A 22,619-nucleotide genomic window follows, 5' to 3' on the forward strand; every position below is an offset into this window, starting at 1 on the left:
ATCCTCTACCCTATCCTATCCTCTATAATATCGTATCCTCTGTCCTATCCTCTATCCTATACTATCATCGAACCTCTCCTATTCTCTATCCAATCCTCTATCGTCAGTTCTATCCTATTCCATCCTCTATCCTATCCTATCCTCCATCCTATCCAATCCTCTATCCTATACTATCATCTATCCTATCCTATCCTCTCCTCTATCCTATCCAATCCCCTATCCAATCCTCTATCCTATCCTATCCTCTATAATATCGTGTCCTCTATCCTATCCTCTATCCTACACTATCATCTAACCTATCCTATTCTCTATCCTATCCTCTATTGTCTGTTCTATCCTATCCTATCCACTATCCTATCCTATCCTCAATCCTCTCCTATCCTCTATTCTATCCTATCCTGTATCCTATCCTATCCTCTATCCTGTAATATCCTCTATCGTATCCAATACTCTTTCCTATCCCCTATCCTATCCTCTATCGTATCCTATCCTCTATCCGATCCTATCCTCTATACTATCCTATCCTCAATCCTATCCTATTCTCTATCCTATCCTCTACCCTATCCTATCCTCTATCCTATAATATCATCTATCATGTACTATTCTCTATCCTATCCTATCCTCTATCCTATACTATCCTCTATCGTATCCTATCCTCTATCCGATCCTGTCATCTATCCTATCCTATCCTCTATCCTATCCTATCCTCTATTCTATCCTATCCTGTATCCTATCCTCTATTCTATCCTATCCTGTGTCCTTTCCTCTTCCCTATCCTATTATCTATCCTATCCTATCCTCTATCCTATCCAATCCCCTATCCTATCCTCTATCCGATCCTATCCTCTATCCTATAATATCATCTATCCTATCCTATCCTCTATCCTATCCTATCCTCTATCCTATCCTATCCTCTATACGATCCTATCCTCTATCCTATCCTATCATCTATCCTATAATATCATATATCCTATACTATTCTCTATCCTATCCTATCCTCTATCCTATACTATCCTCTATCGTATCCTACCCTCTATCCGATCCTATCGTCTATGCTATCCTATCCTCTATCCTCCACCCTATCCTATCCTCTATCCTATCCTATCCTCTTTCCTCTCCTATTCTCTATCCTAACATCTACCCTATCCTATCCTCTATCCTATCCAATCCCCTATCCTAACCTCTATCCTATCCTATCCTCTATCCTATCCTATCCTCTATCCGATCCTATCCTCTATCCTATCCTATCCTCTATAATATCGTATCCTCTATCCTATCCTATCCTCAATCCTATCCTATCCTCTACCCTATCCTATCCTCTATCCTATCCTATCCTACCCTCTACCCTATCCTATCCCCTATCCTATCCTATCCTCTATCCTATCCTATCCTCTATCCTATCCAATCCCCTATCCTATCCTCTATCCGATCCTATCCTCTATCCTCTCCTATCCTCTATAATATCGTATCCTCTATTATATCCTATCCTCAATCCTATCCTATCCTCTACCCTATCCTATCCTCTATCCTATCCTATCCTACCCTCTACCCTATCCTATCCCCTATCCTATCCTATCCTCTATCCTATCCTATCCTCTATCCTATCCAATCCCCTATCCTAACCTCTATCCGATCCTATCCTCTATAATATCGTATCCTCTATCCTATCCTATCCTCTATCCTATCCTATTCTCTATCCTATCATCTACCCTATCCTATCCTCTATGTTATCCAATCACCTATCCTATCCTATTCTCTATCCTATCCTCTACCCTATCCTATCCTCTATCCTATAATATCATCTATCCTATACTATCCTCTATCCGATCCTATCCTCTATCCTATCCTATCCTCTATCCTATCCTATCCTACATCCTATCCTATCCTCTATCCTATCCAATCTTCTATCCTATCCTCTATCCTATCCTCTATCCTATCCTCTATCCTATCCTCTATCCTATCCTCTATCCTATCCTCTATCCTATCCTCTATCATATCCTATCCTGTGTCCTATCCTATCCTCTATCCTATCCAATCCCCTATCCTATCCTCTATCCAATCCTTTCCTCTATCCGATCCTATCCTCTATCCTATCCTATCCTCTATCCTATCCTATCCTCTATCCGATCCTATCCTCTATCCTATCCTATCCTCTATAATATCGTATCCTCTATCCTATCCTATCCTCAATCCTATCCTATCCTCTACCCTATCCTATCCTCTATCCTATCCTATCCTACCCTCTACCCTATCCTATCCCCTATCCTATCCTATCCTCTATCCTATCCTATCCTCTATCCTATCCAATCCCCTATCCTATCCTCTATCCGATCCTATCCTCTATCCTCTCCTATCCTCTATAATATCGTATCCTCTATTATATCCTATCCTCAATCCTATCCTATCCTCTACCCTATCCTATCCTCTATCCTATCCTATCCTACCCTCTACCCTATCCTATCCCCTATCCTATCCTATCCTCTATCCTATCCTATCCTCTATCCTATCCAATCCCCTATCCTAACCTCTATCCGATCCTATCCTCTATAATATCGTATCCTCTATCCTATCCTATCCTCTATCCTATCCTATTCTCTATCCTATCATCTACCCTATCCTATCCTCTATGTTATCCAATCACCTATCCTATCCTATTCTCTATCCTATCCTCTACCCTATCCTATCCTCTATCCTATAATATCATCTATCCTATACTATCCTCTATCCGATCCTATCCTCTATCCTATCCTATCCTCTATCCTATCCTATCCTACATCCTATCCTATCCTCTATCCTATCCAATCTTCTATCCTATCCTCTATCCTATCCTCTATCCTATCCTCTATCCTATCCTCTATCCTATCCTCTATCCTATCCTCTATCCTATCCTCTATCATATCCTATCCTGTGTCCTATCCTATCCTCTATCCTATCCAATCCCCTATCCTATCCTCTATCCAATCCTTTCCTCTATCCGATCCTATCCTCTATCCTATCCTATCCTCTACCCTATCCTATCCTCTATCCTATCCTATCCTACCCTCTACCCTATCCTATCCTCTATCCTATCCTATCCTCTATCCTATCCTATCCTCTATCCTATCCAATTCCCTATCCTATCCTCTATCCGATCCTATCCTCTATCCTATCCTATCCTCAATCCTATCCTATCCTCAACCCTATCCTATCCTCTATCCTATCCTATCCTCTATCCTATCCTATCCTCTATCCTATCCTATCCTACATCCTATCCTATCCTCTATCCTATCCAATCTTCTATCCTATCCTCTATCCTATCCTCTATCCTATCCTCTATCCTATCCTCTATCCTATCCTCTATCCTATCCTCTATCATATCCTATCCTGTGTCCTATCCTATCCTCTATCCTATCCAATCCCCTATCCTATCCTCTATCCAATCCTTTCCTCTATCCGATCCTATCCTCTATCCTATCCTATCCTCTACCCTATCCTATCCTCTACCCTATCCTATCCTACCCTCTACCCTATCCTATCCTCTATCCTATCCTATCCTCTATCCTCTCCTATCCTCTATAATATCGTATCCTCTATCCTATCCTATCCTCAATCCTATCCTATCCTCTACCCTATCCTATCCTCTATCCTATCCTATCCTACCCTCTACCCTATCCTATCCCCTATCCTATCCTATCCTCTATCCTATCCTATCCTCTATCCTATCCAATCCCCTATCCTATCCTCTATCCGATCCTATCCTCTATCCTCTCCTATCCTCTATAATATCGTATCCTCTATTATATCCTATCCTCAATCCTATCCTATCCTCTACCCTATCCTATCCTCTATCCTATCCTATCCTACCCTCTACCCTATCCTATCCCCTATCCTATCCTATCCTCTATCCTATCCTATCCTCTATCCTATCCAATCCCCTATCCTAACCTCTATCCGATCCTATCCTCTATAATATCGTATCCTCTATCCTATCCTATCCTCTATCCTATCCTATCCTCTATCCTATCCTATCCTCTATCCTATCCAATTCCCTATCCTATCCTCAATCCTATCCTATCCTCAACCCTATCCTATCCTCTATCCTATCCTATCCTCTATCCTATCCTATCCTCTATCCTATCCTATCCTCTATCCTATCCTCTCCTCTATACGATCCTATCCTCTATCCTATAATATCATATATCCTATACTATTTTCTATCCTATCCTATCCTCTATCCTATACTATCCTCTATCGTATCCTACCCTCTATCCGATCCTATCCTCTATGCTATCCTATCCTCTATCCTCTACCCTATCCTATCCTCTATCCTATCCTATCCTCTTTCCTCTCCTATTCTCTATCCTAACATCTACCCTATCCTATCCTCTATCCTATCCAATCCCCTATCCTAACCTCTATCCGATCCTATCCTCTATCCTATCCTATCCTCTATCCTATCCTATTCTCTATCCTATCCTCTACCCTATCCTATCCTCTACCCTATCCAATCACCTATCCTATCCTCTATACGATCCTATCCTCTATCCTATAATATCATCTATCCCATACTATTCTCTATCCTATCCTATCCTCTATGCTATACTATCCTCTATCCGATCCTCTCCTCCATCCGATCCTCTCCTCTATCCTATCCTATCCTCTACGCTATCCTATCCTACCCTCTACCCTATCCTATCCTCTATCCTATCCTATCCTCTATCCTCTCCTATCCTCTATAATATCGTATCCTCTATCCTATCCTATCCTCAATCCTATCCTATCCTCTACCCTATCCTATCCTCTATCCTATCCTATCCTACCCTCTACCCTATCCTATCCCCTATCCTATCCTATCCTCTATCCTATCCTATCCTCTATCCTATCCAATCCCCTATCCTATCCTCTATCCGATCCTATCCTCTATCCTCTCCTATCCTCTATAATATCGTATCCTCTATTATATCCTATCCTCAATCCTATCCTGTCCTCTACCCTATCCTATCCTCAATCCTATCCTGTCCTCTACCCTATCCTATCCTCTATCCTATCCTATCCTACCCTCTACCCAATCCTATCCCCTATCCTATCCTATCCTCTATCCTATCCTATCCTCTATCCTATCCAATCCCCTATCCTAACCTCTATCCGATCCTATCCTCTATCCTCTCCTATCCTCTATAATATCGTATCCTCTATCCTATCCTATCCTCTATCCTATCCTATTCTCTATCCTATCATCTACCCTATCCTATCCTCTATGTTATCCAATCACCTATCCCATCCTCTATACGATCCTATCCTCTATCCTATCTTATATTCTATCCTATAATATCATCTATGCTATACTATTCTCTATCCTATCCTATCCTATCCTGTATCCTATCCAATCCCCTATCCTATCCACTATCCTATCCTATCCTCAATCCTATCCTTTCCTCAACCCTATCCTATCCTCTATCCTATCCTATTCTATCCTCTATCCTATCCTATCCTCTATCCTATAATATCCTCTATCCTATCCTATCCTCTATAATATCGTATTCTCTATCATATCCTCTATCCTATCCAATCCCCTATCCTATCTTCTATCCTATCCTATCATCTATCCTATCCTATCCTCTATCCTATAATATCCTCTATCCTATCCAATCCTCTATCCTATCCTATTCTCTATCCTATCCTCTACCCTATCCTATCCTCTATCCTATAATATCATCTATCCTATACTATCCTCTATCCGGTCCTATCCTCTATCCTATCCTATCCTCTATCCTATCCTATCCTACATCCTATCCTATCCTCTATCCTATCCAATCTTCTATCCTATCCTCTATCCTATCCTCTATCCTATCCTCTATCCTATCCTCTATCCTATCCTCTATCATATCCTATCCTGTGTCCTATCCTATCCTCTATCCTATCCAATCCCCTATCCTATCCTCTATCCAATCCTTTCCTCTATCCGATCCTATCCTCTATCCTATCCTATCCTCTACCCTATCCTATCCTCTATCCTATCCTATCCTACCCTCTACCCTATCCTATCCTCTATCCTCTATCCTATCCTATCCTCTATCCTATCCTATCCTCTATCCTATCCTATCCTCTATCCTATCCTATCCTCTATCCTATCCAATTCCCTATCCTATCCTCTATCCGATCCTATCCTCTATCCTATCCTCTATAATATCGTATCCTCTATCCTATCCTATCCTCAATCCTATCCTATCCTCTATCCTATCCTATCCTCTATCCTATCCTATCCTACCCTCTACCCTATCCTATCCCCTATCCTATCCTATCCTCTATCCTATCCTATCCTCCATCCTATCCAATCCCCTATCCTAACCTCTATCCGATCCTATCCTCTATCCTATCCTATCCTCTATAATATCGTATCCTCTATCCTATCCTATCCTATATCCTATACTATTCTCTATCATATCCTATCCTCTATCCGATCCTATCCTCTATCCTATCCTATCCTCTATCCTATCCTATTCTCTATCCTATCATCTACCCTATCCTATCCTGTATCCTATCCAATCACCTATCCCATTCTCTATACGATCCTATCCTCTATCCTATCCTATCCTCTATCCTATAATATCATCTATGCTACACTATTCTCTATCCTATCCTATCCTCTATCCTATCCTATTCTCTATCCTATCATCTACCCTATCCTATCCTCTATGTTATCCAATCACCTATCCCATCCTCTATACGATCCTATCCTCTATCCTATCTTATATTCTATCCTATAATATCATCTATGCTATACTATTCTCTATCCTATCCTATTCTCTATCCTATCCTCTACCCTATCCTATCCTCTATCCTATAATTTCATTTATCCTATACTATTCTCTATCCTATCTGTTTTGGGTCTTCGTTGGGTTCCGTAACGAGGAACCTTTAACTTACGATCCGAATGATTGAGAGAAATAAAATGTGATTTGTGGGAGAGCTAACTGATTTATTAGTGTTACCACTGCGATTCTCGGAAAAGAGAGCGAGGGCTCGACGGATTGCCGTGTATATTGACGCGGCTCTCTCCCCTCGCCGCGCACCCCGAACTACTCGGTCCGCCCGAAGTGTGCGGGGAGGGAGGGAGACGAACCGCGACGACGGCCGAGTCCTCGATACAAACAAGGTTCGACATTCGCTAATTTGCTGTGTGTGCGTGCGGACGCACATCGGCACCGAACAGCTGATTGTTCGAACATACCGCCCGCCTCGTTGTCGGGTCGGCAACGAAATAATACAGATATTACTACAGATATTTACAGTTATTTACAATTATTTGCAATATATACAGTGTGCGTCTAAGCACCGCCCGCCGTGAAAAGAGTCATGTTTCCTCGCCGGTGGAATGCTCTGAGGAAATGAGCGGTACAAGGCGTTTGATGGCTCTGGTGGTGGTACGGGTAGCGGTCTTCACGGCAGCCACACGTACTCGTCCGTCGGATCCCCGATGCACTTCGACGACTCGTCCGAGAGGCCATTTCGTAGGCGGCGCGAGATCGTCCTTCAGGAGCACGACCGCTCCGACAGCAAGATTCTCCCGTGCCCTTTGCCATTTCGGGAGAGTCTGCAGCTGGCTCAGGTATTCGGTACGCCACCGCTGCCAGAAACCTTCCAGAAGTCTGGATACAAGGTTCCATCTCCGTCGGCCTGCGTCGTACGTGATTTCGTCACCCGGTTCTGGAACTGCGCACAAAGAAGAAGCGTTAACCAGATGATTCGGCGTGAGGAAGGGAGGATCATTTGGATCGTCGGACAAGGCGGAGAGGGGTCGAGAGTTCATACAAGCTTCCACTTGGCACAGCAGGGTGGAAAGCTCCTCGAAGGTGAGCTGTTGTTCCCCTATTGTGCGTCGTAGATGCCTCTTCGCGGATTTCACGGCCGCTTCCCACAGACCGCCGAAATGAGGAGAATACGGCGGTATGAACCTCCATTCCGTTCCGTCGGCGGCCAGCAATTCCGCCGTTTCCTTGTAAAAGGTCGATGCAGCGTTGAACATGCGCTTCAGAAGCTGATCGGCACCTCTGAACGTCGTAGCGTTGTCACTCAGCATCTGGTGACATCTTCCGCGTCTGGCTACGAAGCGTTTGAAAGCGGCGATGAAGGAGGCTGAGGACAAATCGGACACGACATCTAAGTGGACCGCCTTCGTGCACAGGCACACGAAAACGACGATGTATCCTTTGGTGGTCCGTTGCCCTCTTGCTCTCGTCATGAGCATCGGAATCGGACCAGCATAATCGACTCCGCTGACCGAGAATGCCCTGGCTGGTTGCACTCGCTGGGCAGGCAGCATTCCCATTTGCTGGTTGCTGGTACGCCCTTGGAGTCGAGTGCAGGTAACGCAACCTTTTACGACCCGTTTCACCAGCGTCTTGTCTCGCGGAATCCAGTGGCGGAGCCTGAGCGTCGCCCGCGTCAAGTTCACTCCCCCATGGAGCGTCCGAAGATGAGCTGACCGGATCAACAATGATGCCAACGGAGACTGTCGGTCGACTATCACAGGATGTCTCTGGTCGAATGAAACTGCTGCGTGGTCCAGTCGTCCTCCCACTCGTAAGACACCTTGACGATCTATAATCGGCCGAAGAGAAACGAGGGTCGAGGTCGATTTGACTATCTTACCCTTCTCCATTTCCGCAAGTTCGTCGCCAAAGTCGTCAGCTTGACTCATTCGGTGGACGCTCACCCACGCCTCGTCGATTTCAGTGGCTGTCAGGAACCCGTGCTGCGGTGTACCGATGGAGCGAGCGTTGTTTGCGAAGCGTCGCATATACGCGGTCACTCGGACCAGCCTCAACGCTGACGAGAATCGGAGAGGGTCCCAGGGCGATTCGAAGACGGCTCGCAGACTGGGATGGTCGCCGGACTTCGTCTTACTTACCATCGTCGTCGTCACCGTCACTCTGCGCTCCGGAGCCTCGCTCTCGTCGACGTCACGTGCGCCAGGCCAATCCTCCTGAGGCCCTGACAACCACGAGGGACCGCTCCACCAGAGGTCATCGTCGACCAGTACCTGCGCTGAAATCCCACGCGTGGCAAGGTCCGCAGGATTTTCGTCTGTCCTCGCGTGTCGCCACTCAACGTCCGGTAGCAGGCGCTGGATCTCGGCCACCCTATGTGCCACAAACGGTTTCCACCTGGAAGCATGAGACCTCACCCAGGCTAGGACGACCGATGCATCGGTCCACGCATGCATAGTCACGCTGTGAGGCCGCATCGAATCTCCTACTGCTCTCAGCAATCGGGCCAGCAGTAGAGCGCCGCACAGCTCCAGCCTGGGAATGCTCTGTGGTTTCGTTGGAGCGACCTTGGTCTTCGCCATCAGTAGGTGCGTCTCGGCCCTTGCACCGGTAACTGGCACCCTTATGAAGACGGCTGCGGAGTATGCCCTTTCCGACGCGTCGCTGAATCCGTGCAGCTCTATACTGTCGCTGGTCGCCGCACGATAGCCAATCCATCTCGGAACTGTGATTCGATCGGTCCTCTCCATCTCGAATCGAAGTTGCTTCCATCGCTCGGAAAACAGCTCAGACAGTGGCTCGTCCCACGACAATCCAGACAACCAGAGGTCCTGCAGCAGGATCTTCGCGGCAATGCTGATCAGAGACAGCCACCCCAATGGATCGAAAAGCCTGGCCGTCTCAGACAAAACCGATCGTTTGGTCCATCGTTGACCTGATGTGGCAGTCCTGAGCTTCGGAGCCGCAAGAGACAGAGTGTCGTTCGCCGTGCTCCATTTGAGTCCCAGTGCTCCTGCCTCTTGGTGACCCTGCAACAACTGAACGAGACCGGAGCTCGACGACTAGTAGTTGGTCGCCCACTTATCCAGCGGGAATCCGCCCGCCGTCAGGGTGTCCGTGAGTTGACGTCGAGCCTCCTCGGTGTCGTCGATGTCATCTCCTCCGGCCAGAATGTCATCGACATACGAATTCGCTCGGAGGATCGCTGCACCCCGCGGAAATCGAGCCTTCTCGTCGTCGGCAAGTTGGAGCAGTACTCTCGAGGCGAGGTACGGAGCCGACGTCGTGCCGTAGGTCACCGTCGTCAAACGAAAGTCCCGTACTTCCTCGCTTGGATCGTTCCTCCAGACGATCCTCTGCCAGTCCCTGTCCTCTGGGTGCACCTTGATCTGGCGAAACATTTTTACAATGTCCGCCGAAAAGGCATGCCGATGGAATCGCCACCTCGTTATTACAGCCCAGAGGTCAGTTTGGAGCTTCGGTCCGGCAGCCAGGTAGTCGTTAATTAAACGTAAGAGCCATTAAACACTACTCTTATTTTCTTCCCGGATGGTTTTTCCCGCCACACGGCGTGATGCGGAAGGTAATTCTCCCCCCCCGCCAGTCGAGTGCCGCGAGACGAACTCCATGTGCCCGAGCCGTTCGTACTCCTCCAGGAATTCGGAGTATTTCTGTCGGAGCGTCTCGTCCCTTTCTCGTCTCCTTTCGGACGATAAGAGCAAGCGAACGGCAGCCGATCGCGGAACTCCGACATCGGTGCCTGGGGTGGCAACGAACGGTAAGCGCACAACGTAGCGTCCTTCCCGATCTCTGCGGTGCGTATCTTGGAAGTGCTTTTCGCATGCTTCGTCCTGAGGCGTGCTTATTGTACTCGTTGGCACTTCCTCCAGTTCCCAGAAACTCTGCCAATCGTCTCGGAGGTCTCGTGCAGGCTGAACTAGCAAGGATCGCACCCGAGGTCCAGCGCTGTCGTGGTTCGTGGATGAGGTTGTGCCCATCGGCGCCCAGCCGAAGGGCGTTCGAACAATTGGAGGAGTGCCCATTGGTCCGACTCGATTCTCGAGGAGGAGGTGACCACACGCATCTGCCCCGAGAAGTAATTCCACCCTGTTCGGAGAGCGGAAGTCCTCGTCGGCCAACGGAAGTCCGTGGAGGTGAGTCCACTTCTCGTCGTTAATTTCTACCGCTGGAGTCGGAGCGGTAATTTTTCGCGTCACCAGCGCGTTTAACGCGAGTCGGAACTTGGAGTCGCGACTAGACGCAAGTAACACGGACACTTCGTGGCGTACCGTGCCCACGTTTATCTCCTGGTATCCGGTCAAATGAACCTCCACGTTCCGGCGCGGAAGACGTAACGCTTGCACGACATCGTCCGTCACGAATGACATTTCGGACCCGGGATCGAGTAACGCGCGAGCGAAGACACTGCGACCGTTCGGGGACTTCAACTGGACGCGCGCGGTGGCCAGTAAAACAACGCGATTCGACCTGAACGTGTTCACCGAACTTGTGCTTGGTTGCGCGGGAGCTTCACTCTTCCGGAACGCCTCGTGAAGCGAAGTGTGGTGATGACCGCCGCACACCATGCACCGATAGGAAGACGTGCACGCCGCGAGCAAGTGGGTTCCCGAGAAGCACGAAACGCACAATTTGTTTCGATACACAAATTCCTTGCGTTCCGGCGCGCTAAGGGTTTTAAACTGGCTGCAGTGCCCTAGCTGGTGGTTGTCCGAGCACAGCGGGCACTTCCGTACGTTGTTGGCCTTCGCGGGTGGCCCCTTGGTCATCTGCACAGTCATGGCCGTCCTCTGTTCGGACTTTCGCGTCTCCTCTCGCTTGGTCGTTGTTGACGAACACATCGGCTCTTGGGTCGAGGCCAGGGCATGGATGCGTGATTCGAGGAAATCTCGAATTTCCACGAAAGACGGCATGATCGTCGGATCCGGGAACATTTTCTCCCAGTCCAGGCGCGTCGTCGAGTCCAGCTTCCTGACGAGGAGTGTTACGAACCAGTCGTCCCAAGTGTCGACTGATTTTTTTAGCGCGGCCAGAGCATCTCGAGCTTGACAGAACTCGTCGAGGACTCTGGTCAATTCCTCCGTCGACGCTCGTTTTACTGCCGGGCAGTCCAAAAGTCTTCCGAGGTGAGCGGTGGTTAGCACACGGATGCCTCCATAACGACGTTCGAGTGCCGCCCACGCCGTCGAATAGTTCGCATCTGTCAGGGATGTACGCGCGATAACCTTCGCAGCCGCTCCGGTGAGGCTCGCCTTCAAATATTGTAGGCGTTGGACGTCCCGCAATCGTTTCGAGTTGTGAATCGTAGCGCGAAACGAATCGCGAAACTCCTCCCACCGTAGGAGATCGCCCGAAAACTTCTCGATGGTCAGGGTCGGCAGTTTGGGTCCGGCGTTGCACTCGTGAGACTCGGCTTCAGCCGGAATTGCTGAGGCGGCGGGCTTCAGGTTTTCTAGCCTCTCCACCAATTCAGAGGAGTTCTGAATGTAGGCTTCCTCGACTTCGTCGTATAGGCCTCTCTTCCTGTAGTTACTGGCGGCGTAATCTGGCATCGGTCTCATAGCGTTGTGATTTGCGGTGAAGTTGCGCCAGTAACTCTCCAGCAACTCGATTCTTTTTTGCAATACGACCGCGGAGAGTTTCGCTGCCCCCAATTTGTCGGTATAGACGATGCAGTTCTTAATGCGGCCAGCGATCTCCTCCTGAGCGACCACTACATCGCTGAACGTTTGCGGCATCGTTTCGGCAGTTAAATTCAAACGGGACGTAAAAACAGCTGATCGAGACGCGAAAGACAACGGACTTTACGCGTATCGCGGTAAACACCTTGCCTCGGTCGGTTCGAGAACGGTTGGTGTCCAGGTGGAAGGTCACGGAATATTCGAATCCGTAACGGTTCGCCACGCGGTCTAAGTACCGTTTTTCGAGAACGGTCTCACGAATTCTGTTCGAAGAATTCACTTCTGCTCCTTTCCTTTCAGGTGCTTCCTGATTGTCTGCGACGGAGCCTCGGAAGATGCTCGATGCACTCGCGGATCACTCGAGGAGACAACGGAAGCGCACAACAGAACTCGCGGTGATGCACAGAATTCTTCGTAATTCTGCGGTGGATCGAGTGGAATACAGAAATCGGCACACTCTATTCCCGGGTTTCGGCACCAAATGTTTTGGGTCTTCGTTGGGTTCCGTAACGAGGAACCTTTAACTTACGATCCGAATGATTGAGAGAAATAAAATGTGATTTGTGGGAGAGCTAACTGATTTATTAGTGTTATCACTGCGATTCTCGGAAAAGAGAGCGAGGGCTCGACGGATTGCCGTGTATATTGACGCGGCTCTCTCCCCTCGCCGCGCACCCCGAACTACTCGGTCCGCCCGAAGTGTGCGGGGAGGGAGGGAGACGAACCGCGACGACGGCCGAGTCCTCGATACAAACAAGGTTCGACAATCGCTAATTTGCTGTGTGTGCGTGCGGACGCACATCGGCACCGAACAGCTGATTGTTCGAACACTATCCTATCCTCTATCCTATCTTATCCTCTATCCTATACTATTCTCTATCCTACCCTCTACCCTATCCTATCCTATTCTCCATCCTATCCCCTATCGTCTGCTCTATCCTATCCTATCCACTATCCCATCCTATCCTCAATCCTATCCTATCATCTATCCTATCCAATCACCTATCCTATCCTCTATACGATCCTATCCTCTATCCTACCCTATCCTCTATCCGATCCTATCCTCTATCCTATCCTATACTCTATCCTATCCAATTCTGTATCCTATACTCTACCCTATCCTATCCTCTATCCTATCCTATCCTCTATCGTATCCTATCCTCTATCCTATAATATCCTCTATCCTATCCAATCCTCTATCCTATCCTCTACCCTATCCTATCCTCCATAATATCGTATCCTCTATCCTATCCTCTATCCTATACTATCATCGAACCTATCCTATTCTCTATCCAATCCTCTATCGTCAGTTCTATCCTATTCCATCCACTATCCTATCCTATCCTCAATCCTCTCCTATCCTCCATCCTATACTATCATCTGTCGTATCCTATTCTCTATCCTATCCTCTATCGTCTGCTCTATCCTATCCTATCCATTATCCTATCCTATCCTCAATCCTATCCTATCCTCTATCCTATACTATCTTCTATCCTATCATATCCTCTATCCTATCCAATCCCCCATCCTATCCTCTATCCTATCCTATCATCTGTCCTATCCTATCCTCTATCCTATAATATCGTCTCTCCTATCCAATCCCCTATATAATCCTCCATGCTATACTATCCTCTATAATATCCTATCCTCTACCCTATCCTATCCTCTATCCTATCCTATCCTCTACCCTATCCTATCCTTTATCCTATCCTATCCTCTATACTACCCAATCCCATATCCTATCCTCTATCTGATCCTATCCTCTATCCTATCCAATCCTCTATCCTATACTATCATCTATCCTATTCTCTATCCTATCCTCTATCGTCTGTTCTATCCTATCCTATCCAGTATGCTATCCTATCCTCAATCCTCTCCTATCCTCTATCCAATCCTATCTTCTATCGTATAATATCATCTATCCCATACTATTCTCTATCCTATCCTATCCTCTATCCTATACTATCCTCTATCGTATCCTATCCTCTATCCCATCCTATCCTCTATCCTATCCTATCCTCTATCCTATCCTATTCTCTATCCTATCATCTACCCTATCCTATCCTCTATCCTATCCTATCCTCTATCCTATCCAATCCCCTATCCTATCCTGTATCCGAACCTATCCTTTATCCTCTCCTATCCTCTATCCTATAATATCACATATCCTGTACTTTTCTCTATACTATCTTATCCTCTATCCTATACTATCCTCTATCGTCTCGTAGCTTCTATCATATCCAATCCCCTATCCTATCCTCTACCCAATCCTATCCTCTATCCTATCGTATCCTCTATCCTATCCAATCCCCTATCCTATCAACTATCCAATCCTATCCTCTACCCTATCCTATCCTCTATAATGTCGTATCCTCTATCCTATCCAATCCTCTATCCTATAATATCCTCTATCCTATCCTATCCTCTAACCTATCCAATCCCCTATCCAATCCTCTATCCTATGCTATCCTCTATCCTATCCTATCCTCTATCCTATCCGCTCCTCTATCCTATCCTATCCTCTATCCTATGCTATCCTCTATACTATCCAATCCCCTATCCTATCCTCTATCCGATCCTATCCTCTATCCTATCCTATCCTCTATCCTGTCCTATTCTCTATCCTATCATCTACCCTATCCTTCCATCTACCCTATCCTATCCTCTATCCTATCCAATCACCTATCCTATCCTCTATAAGATCCTAGGCTCTACCCTATCCTATCCTCTATCCTATCCTATCCTCTTTCCTATCCTCTATCCGATCCTATCCTTTATCCTATCCTGTCCTCTATCCTATAGTATCATCTATCCTATACTATTCTCTATCCTATCCAATCTTCTATCCTATCCTCTATCCTATCCTCTATCCTATCCTCTATCCTATCCTCTATCCTATCCTCTATCCTATCCTCTATCCTATCCTCTATCCTATCCTCTATCCTATCCTCTATCGTATCCTCTATCCTATCCAATCCCCTATTATATCCTCTATCCGATCCTATCCTCTATCCTATCCTATCCTCTATCCTATAATATCATCTATCCTATACTATTCTCTATCCTATCCTATCCTCTATCCTATACTATCCTCTATCGTATCCTACCCTCTATCCGATCCTATCCTCTATGCTATCCTATCCTCTATCCTCTACCCTATCCTATCCTCTATCCTATCCTATCCTCTTTTCTATCCTATTCTCTATCCTAACATCTACCCTATCCTATCCTCTATCCTATCCAATCCCCTATCCTAACCTCTATCCTATCCTATCCTCTATCCTATCCTATCCTCTATCCGATCCTATCCTCTATCCTATCCTATCCTCTATCCTATCCTATTCTCTATCCTATCCTCTACCCTATCCTATCCTCTATCCTATCCAATCACCTATCCTATCCTCTATACGATCCTATCCTATATCCTATAATATCATCTATCCCATACTATTCTCTATACTATCGTATCCTCTATCCTACACTATCCTCTATCGTATCCTATCCTCTATCCGATCCTATCCTCTATCCTATCCTATCCTCTATCCTATCCTATTCTGTATCCTATACTCTACCCTATCCTATCCTCTATCCGATCCTATCCTCTATCCTATCCTATCCTCTATCCTATCCTATCCTACATCCAATCCTATCTTCTATACTATCCAATCCCCTATCCTATCCGCTATCCTATCCTATCCTCTATCCTATCCAATCTTCTATCCTATCCTCTATCCTATCCTCTATCCTATCCAATCTTCTATCCTATCCTCTATCCTATCCTCTATCCTATCCTCTATCCTATCCTCTATCCTATCCTCTATCCTATCCTCTATCCTATCCTCTATCATATCCTATCCTGTGTCCTATCCTATCCTCTATCCTATCCAATCCCCTATCCTATCCTCTATCCAATCCTATCCTCTATCCGATCCTATCCTCTATCCTATCCTATCCTCTACCCTATCCTATCCTCTATACTATCCTATCCTACCCTCTACCCTATCCTATCCTCTATCCTATCCTATCCTCTATCCTATCCTATCCTCTATCCTATCCTATCCTCTATCCTATCCAATTCCCAATCCTATCCTCTATCCGATCCTATCCTCTACCCGATCCTATCCTCTATCCTATCCTATCCTGTATAATATCGTATCCTCTATCCAATCCTATCCTCAATCCTATCCTATCCTCCACCCTATCCTATCCTCTATCCTATCCTATTTTACCCTCTACCCTATCCTATCCCCTATCCTATCCTATCCTCTATCCTATCCTATCCTCTATCCTATCCAATCCCCTATCCTAACCTCTATCCGATCCTATCCTCTATCCTATCCTATCCTCTATAATATCGTATCCTCTATCCTATCCTATCCTATATCCTATACTATCCTCTATCCGATCCTGTCCTCTATCCGATCCTATCCTCTATCCTATCCTATCCTCTATCCTATCCTATTCTCTAACCTATCATCTACCCTATCCTATCCTCTATCCTATCCAATCCCCTATCCTATCCACTATCCTATCCTATCCTCAATCCTATCCTATCCTCAACCCTATCCTATCCTCTATCCTATCCTATTCTATCCTCTATCCTATCCTATCCTCTATTCTATAATATCCTCTATCCTATCCTATCCTATCCTCTATCCTATCCTATCCTCTATCGTCTCCTCTATCCTATCCTATCCTGTATCCTATCCTATCCTCTATCCTATCCAATCCCCTATCCTGTACTCTGTCCAATCCTATCCTCTATCCTATCCTATCCTCTATCCTGTCCTATTCTCTATCCTATCATCTACCCTATCCTATCCCATCCTCTATCCTATCCTATCCTCTATCCTATCCTCTATCCTATCCTATCCTCTATCCTATCCTGTCCTCTATCCTATCCTATCCTCTATCCTATCCTATCCGCTATCCTATCCTATCCTCTATCCTATCCTATCCTCTATCCTATCCTATCCTCTATCGTCTCCTCTATCCTATCCTATCCTGTGTCCTATCCTATCCTCTATCCTATCCAATCCCCTATCCTATCCTCTATCCGATGCTATCCTCTATCCTATCCTATCCTCTATCCTATCCTATCCTCTATCGTCTGTTCTATCATATCCTATTCACTATCCTATCCTATCCTGAATCCTCTCCTAACCTCTATCCTATCCTATCTTCTATCCTATTATATCCTCTATCCTATCCAATCCCCTATCCTATCCTCTATCCTATCCTATCCTCCATCCTATCCTACCCTCTATACTATCCAATCCCCTATCCTATCCTCTATCCGATCCTATCCTCTATACCATCCTATCCTCTATCCTGTCCTATTCTCTATCCTATCATCTGCCCTATCCTATCCTCTATAATATCCAATCATCTATCCTATCCTCTATCCTATCCTATCCTCTATCCTATAATATCATCTATCCTATCCTATCCTATCCTCTATCCTATGCAATCCCCTATCCTATCCACTATCCTATCCTATCCTCAATCCTATCCAATCCTCAACCCTATCCTATCCTCTATCCTATCCTCTCCTCTATCCTATCCTCTCCTCTATCCTATCATATCCTCTATCCCAGCCTATCCTCTATCCTATCCTATCCTTTATCCTATCCTATCCTCTATCCTATCCTATCCTCTATCCTATCCTATCCTCTATCCTATCCTATCCTCTATCCTATCCTATCCTGTATACTATCCAATCCCCTATCCTATCCTCTATCCGATCCTATCCTCTATCCTATCCTATCCTATTTCCTGTCCTATTCTCTATCCTATCATCTACCCTATCCTATCCTCTATCCTAACCTCTATCCGATCCTATCATCTATCCTATCCTATCCTCTATAATATCGTATCCTCTATCCTATCCTATCCTCTATCCTATACTATTCTCTATCATATCCTATCCTCTATCCTATACTATCCTCTATCGTATCCTATCCTTTATCCGATCCTATCCTCTCCCCTATCCTATCCTCTATCCTATCCTATTCTGTATCCTATACTCTACCCTATCCTATCCTCTATCCTATCCTATCCTCTATCCTATCTTATCCTCTATACTATCCTATTCTCTATCCTATCCTCTACCCTATCCTATCCTCTATCCTATCGTATCCTCTATCCTATCCAATCCACTATCCTATCAACTATCCGATCCTGTCCTCTATCCTATCCTATCCTCTATCCTATCCTATCCGCTATCCTATCCTATCCTCTATCCTATCCAATCCCCTATCCTGTACTCTGTCCAATCCTATCCTCTATCCTATCCTAACCTCTATAATATCGTATTCTCTATCCTATCCTCTATCCTATACTATCATCTAACCTATCCTATTTTCTATCCTATCCTCTATCGTCTGTTCTATCCTATCCTATCCCCTATCCTATCCTATCCTGAATCCTCTCCTATCCTCTATCCTATCCTATCATCTATCGTATCCTATTCTCTATCCTATCCTCTATCGTCTGCTCTGTCCTATCCTATCCACTATCCTATCCTATCCTCAATCCAATCCTATCCTCTATCCTATATTATCATCTATCCTATCCTATCCTATCCTCTATCCTATCCAATCCCCTATCCAATCCTCTATCCTATCCTATCCTCTATAATATCATGTCCTCTATCCTATCCTCTATCCTACACTATCATCTAACCTATCCTATTCTCTATCCTATCCTCTATCGTATCCTATCCTCTATCCGATCCTATCCTCTATACTATCCTATCCTCTATCCTATCCTATTCTCTATCCTATCCTCTATCGTCTGTTCTATCCTATCCTATCCACTATCCTATCCTATCCTGAATCCTCTCCTATCCTCTATCCTATCCTATCTTCTATCCTATCATATCCTCTAACCTATCCAATCCCCTATCCTATCCCCTATCCTATCCTATCATCTATCCTATCCTATCCTCTATCCTATAATATCCTCTATCCTATCCAATCCTCTATCCTATCCTCTGCCCTAACCTATCCTCTATAATATCGTATCCTCTATCCTATCGTCTATCCTATACTATCATCGAACCTATCGTATTCTCTATCCAATCCTCTATCCTCTCCTATCCTCTATCCTATCCTATTCTCTATCCTATCCACTTCCCTATCCTATCCTCTATCCTATCCTATGCTCTATAATATCCAATCCCACATCCTATCCTCTATCCCATCCTATCCTCTATCCTATAATATCATCTATCCTATACTATTCTCTACCCTATGATATCCTCTATCCTATACTATCCTCTATCGTCTCCTATCGTCTCTCCTATCCAATCCCCTATATAATCCTCTATGCTATCCTATCCTCTATAATATCCTATTCTCTATCCTATCCTCTACCCTATCCTATCCTCTATCCTATCGTATCCTCTATCCTATTCAATCCCCTATCCTATCCTCTATCCGAGCCTATTCTCTATCCTATCCTATCCTCTATCCTATCCTATTCTCTATCCTATCCTCTATCCTATCCTATCCTCCATCCTATACTATCATCTATCGTATCCTATTCTCTATCCTCTCCTCTATCGTCTGCTCTGTCCTATCGTATCCACTATCCTATCCTATCCTCAATCCTATCCTATCCTCTATCCTATATTATCATCTATCCTATCCTATCCTATCCTCTATCCTATCCAATCCCCTATCCAATCCTCTATCCTATCCTATCTTCTATAATATCATGTCCTCTATCCTATCCTCTATCCTACACTATCATCTAACCTATCCTATTCTCTACCCTATCCTCTATCGTATCCTATCCTCTATCCGATCTTATCCTCTATACTATCCTATCCTCTATCCTATCCAATTCTGTATCCTATATTCTACCCTATCCTATTCTCTATCCTATCCTATCCTCTATCGTATCATTTCCTCTACCCTATCCTATCCTCTATCCTATCCGATCCTCTATTCTATCCAATCCCCTATCCTATCCTCTATCCGAACCTATCCTCTATCCTATCCTATCCTCTATCCTATAATATCATCTACCCTATACTATTCTCTATCCTATCCTATTCTCTATCCTATCCTCTATCCTATCTTATCCTCTATCCTATCCTATTCTGTATCCTATACTCTACCCTATCCTATCCTCTATCCTATCCTATCCACTATCCTATCCTATCCTCAATCCTATCCTATCATCTATCCTATCCAATCACCTATCCTATCCACTATCCTATCCAATCCCCTATCCTATCCTCTATCCGATCCAATCCTCTATCCTATCCTATCCTCTATCCTATCCTATTCTCTATCCTATCCTCTACCCTATACTATCATCTATGCTATCCTCTTCTCTATCCTATCCTCTATCGTCTGCTCTATCCTATCCTATCCACTATACTATCCTATCCTCAATCCTATCCTATCCTCTATCCTATCCAATCACCTATCCTATCCTCTATACGATCCTATCCTCTATCGTATCCTATCCTGTATCCGATCGTACCCTCTATCCTATCATATCGTATATCGTATCCTCTTCTCTATCCTATCCTCTACCCTATCCTATCCTCCATCCTATCCAATCCTCTATCCTATCCTATCGTCTACCCTATCCTATCCTCTATCCTATCCTATCCTCTATCCTATCCAATCCCCTATCCTATCCTCTATCCGATCCTATCTTCTATCCTATCCTATCCTCTATCCTATCCTATCCTCCATCCTATAATATCATTTATCCTATTCTATTCTCTATCCTATCCTATTCTCTATCCTATCTTTTCCTCTATCCTATCCTATTCTCTATCCTATCCTCTACCCTATCCTATCCTATCCTCTATCCAATCCTGTATCGTCTGCGCTATCCTATCCTATCCACTATCCCATCCTATCCTCAATCCTATCCTATCATCTATCCTATCCAATCACCTATCCTATCGTCTATACGATCCTATCCTCTATCCTACCCTATCCTCTATCCGATCCTATCCTCTATCCTATCCTATCCTATTTCCTGTCCTATTCTCTATCCTATCATCTACCCTATCCTATCCTCTATCCTATCCAATCACCTATCCTATCCTCTATCCTATCCAATCACCTATCCTATCCTATCCTCTTTCCTATCCTATTCTCTATCCTATCATCTAGCCTATCCTATTCTCTATCCTATCCAAACTTCTATCCTATCCTCTATCCTATCCTCTATCCTATCCTATCCTCTATCCTATCCGATCCTCTATCCTGTCCTATCCTCTATCCTATCCAATCCTCTATCCTGTAATATCTTCTATCCTATCCTATCCTCTACCCTATCCAATCGCCTGTCCTATCCTCTATCCGATCCTATCCTCTATCCCATCCTATCCTCTACCCTATCCTATCCTCTATCCTATCCAATCACCTATCCTATCCTGTATACGATCCTATCCTCTATCCTATACTATCCTCTATCGTATCCTATCCTCTATCCGATCCTATCCTCTCCCCTATCCTATCCTCTATCCTATCCTATTCTGTATCCTATACTCTACCCTATCCTATCCTCTATCCTATCCTATCCTCTATCCTATCTTATCCTCTATCCTATCCTATTCTCTATCCTATCCTCTACCCTATCCTATCCTCTATCCTATCGTATCCTCTATCCTATCCAATCCACTATCCTATCGACTATCCGATCCTGTCCTCTATCATATCCTATCCTCTATCCTATCCTATCCGCTATCCTATCCTATCCTCTATCCTATCCAATCTTCTATCCTATCCTCTATCCTATCCTCTATCCTACCCTCTATCCTAACCTATCCTGTGTCCTATCCTATCCTCTATCCTATCCAATCCCCTATCCTATCCTCTATCCGATGCTATCCTCTATCCTATCCTATCCTCTATCCTATCCTATCCTCTATCGTCTGTTCTATCATATCCTATCCACTATCCTATCCTATCCTATCCTGAATCCTCTCCTAACCTCTATCCTATCCTATCTTCTATCCTATCATATCCTCTATCCTATCCAATCCCCTATCCTATCCTCTATCCTATCCTATCCTCCATCCTATCCTATCCTCTACCCTATCCAATCGCCTGTCCTATCCTCTATCCGATCCTATCCTCTATCCCATCCTATCCTCTACCCTATCCTATCCTCTATCCTATCCAATCACCTATCCTAT

General features: G+C 45.2%; 1 protein-coding gene across 1 annotated transcript; it reads right to left on the reverse strand.

The window, feature by feature from the left end:
- Positions 1 to 7,333: 7,333 nt before the first annotated feature.
- On the reverse strand, positions 7,334 to 8,893 carry LOC143363825 (uncharacterized). Its single transcript, XM_076804355.1, has one exon. It carries the CDS (start codon positions 8,891 to 8,893, stop codon positions 7,334 to 7,336), a length of 1,560 nt encoding a protein of 519 aa, XP_076660470.1.
- Positions 8,894 to 22,619: the final 13,726 nt, after the last annotated feature.

This window comes from Halictus rubicundus, unplaced genomic scaffold, assembly GCF_050948215.1.
Source record: "Halictus rubicundus isolate RS-2024b unplaced genomic scaffold, iyHalRubi1_principal scaffold0142, whole genome shotgun sequence".
In the NCBI taxonomy this organism is placed as follows: domain Eukaryota; kingdom Metazoa; phylum Arthropoda; class Insecta; order Hymenoptera; family Halictidae; genus Halictus; species Halictus rubicundus.

Excerpts from the sequence above, each read along its gene's own strand:
- LOC143363825 (XM_076804355.1), bottom strand. The coding sequence starts at position 8,893 with ATGGTAAGTAAGACGAAGTCCGGCGACCATCCCAGTCTGCGAGCCGTC.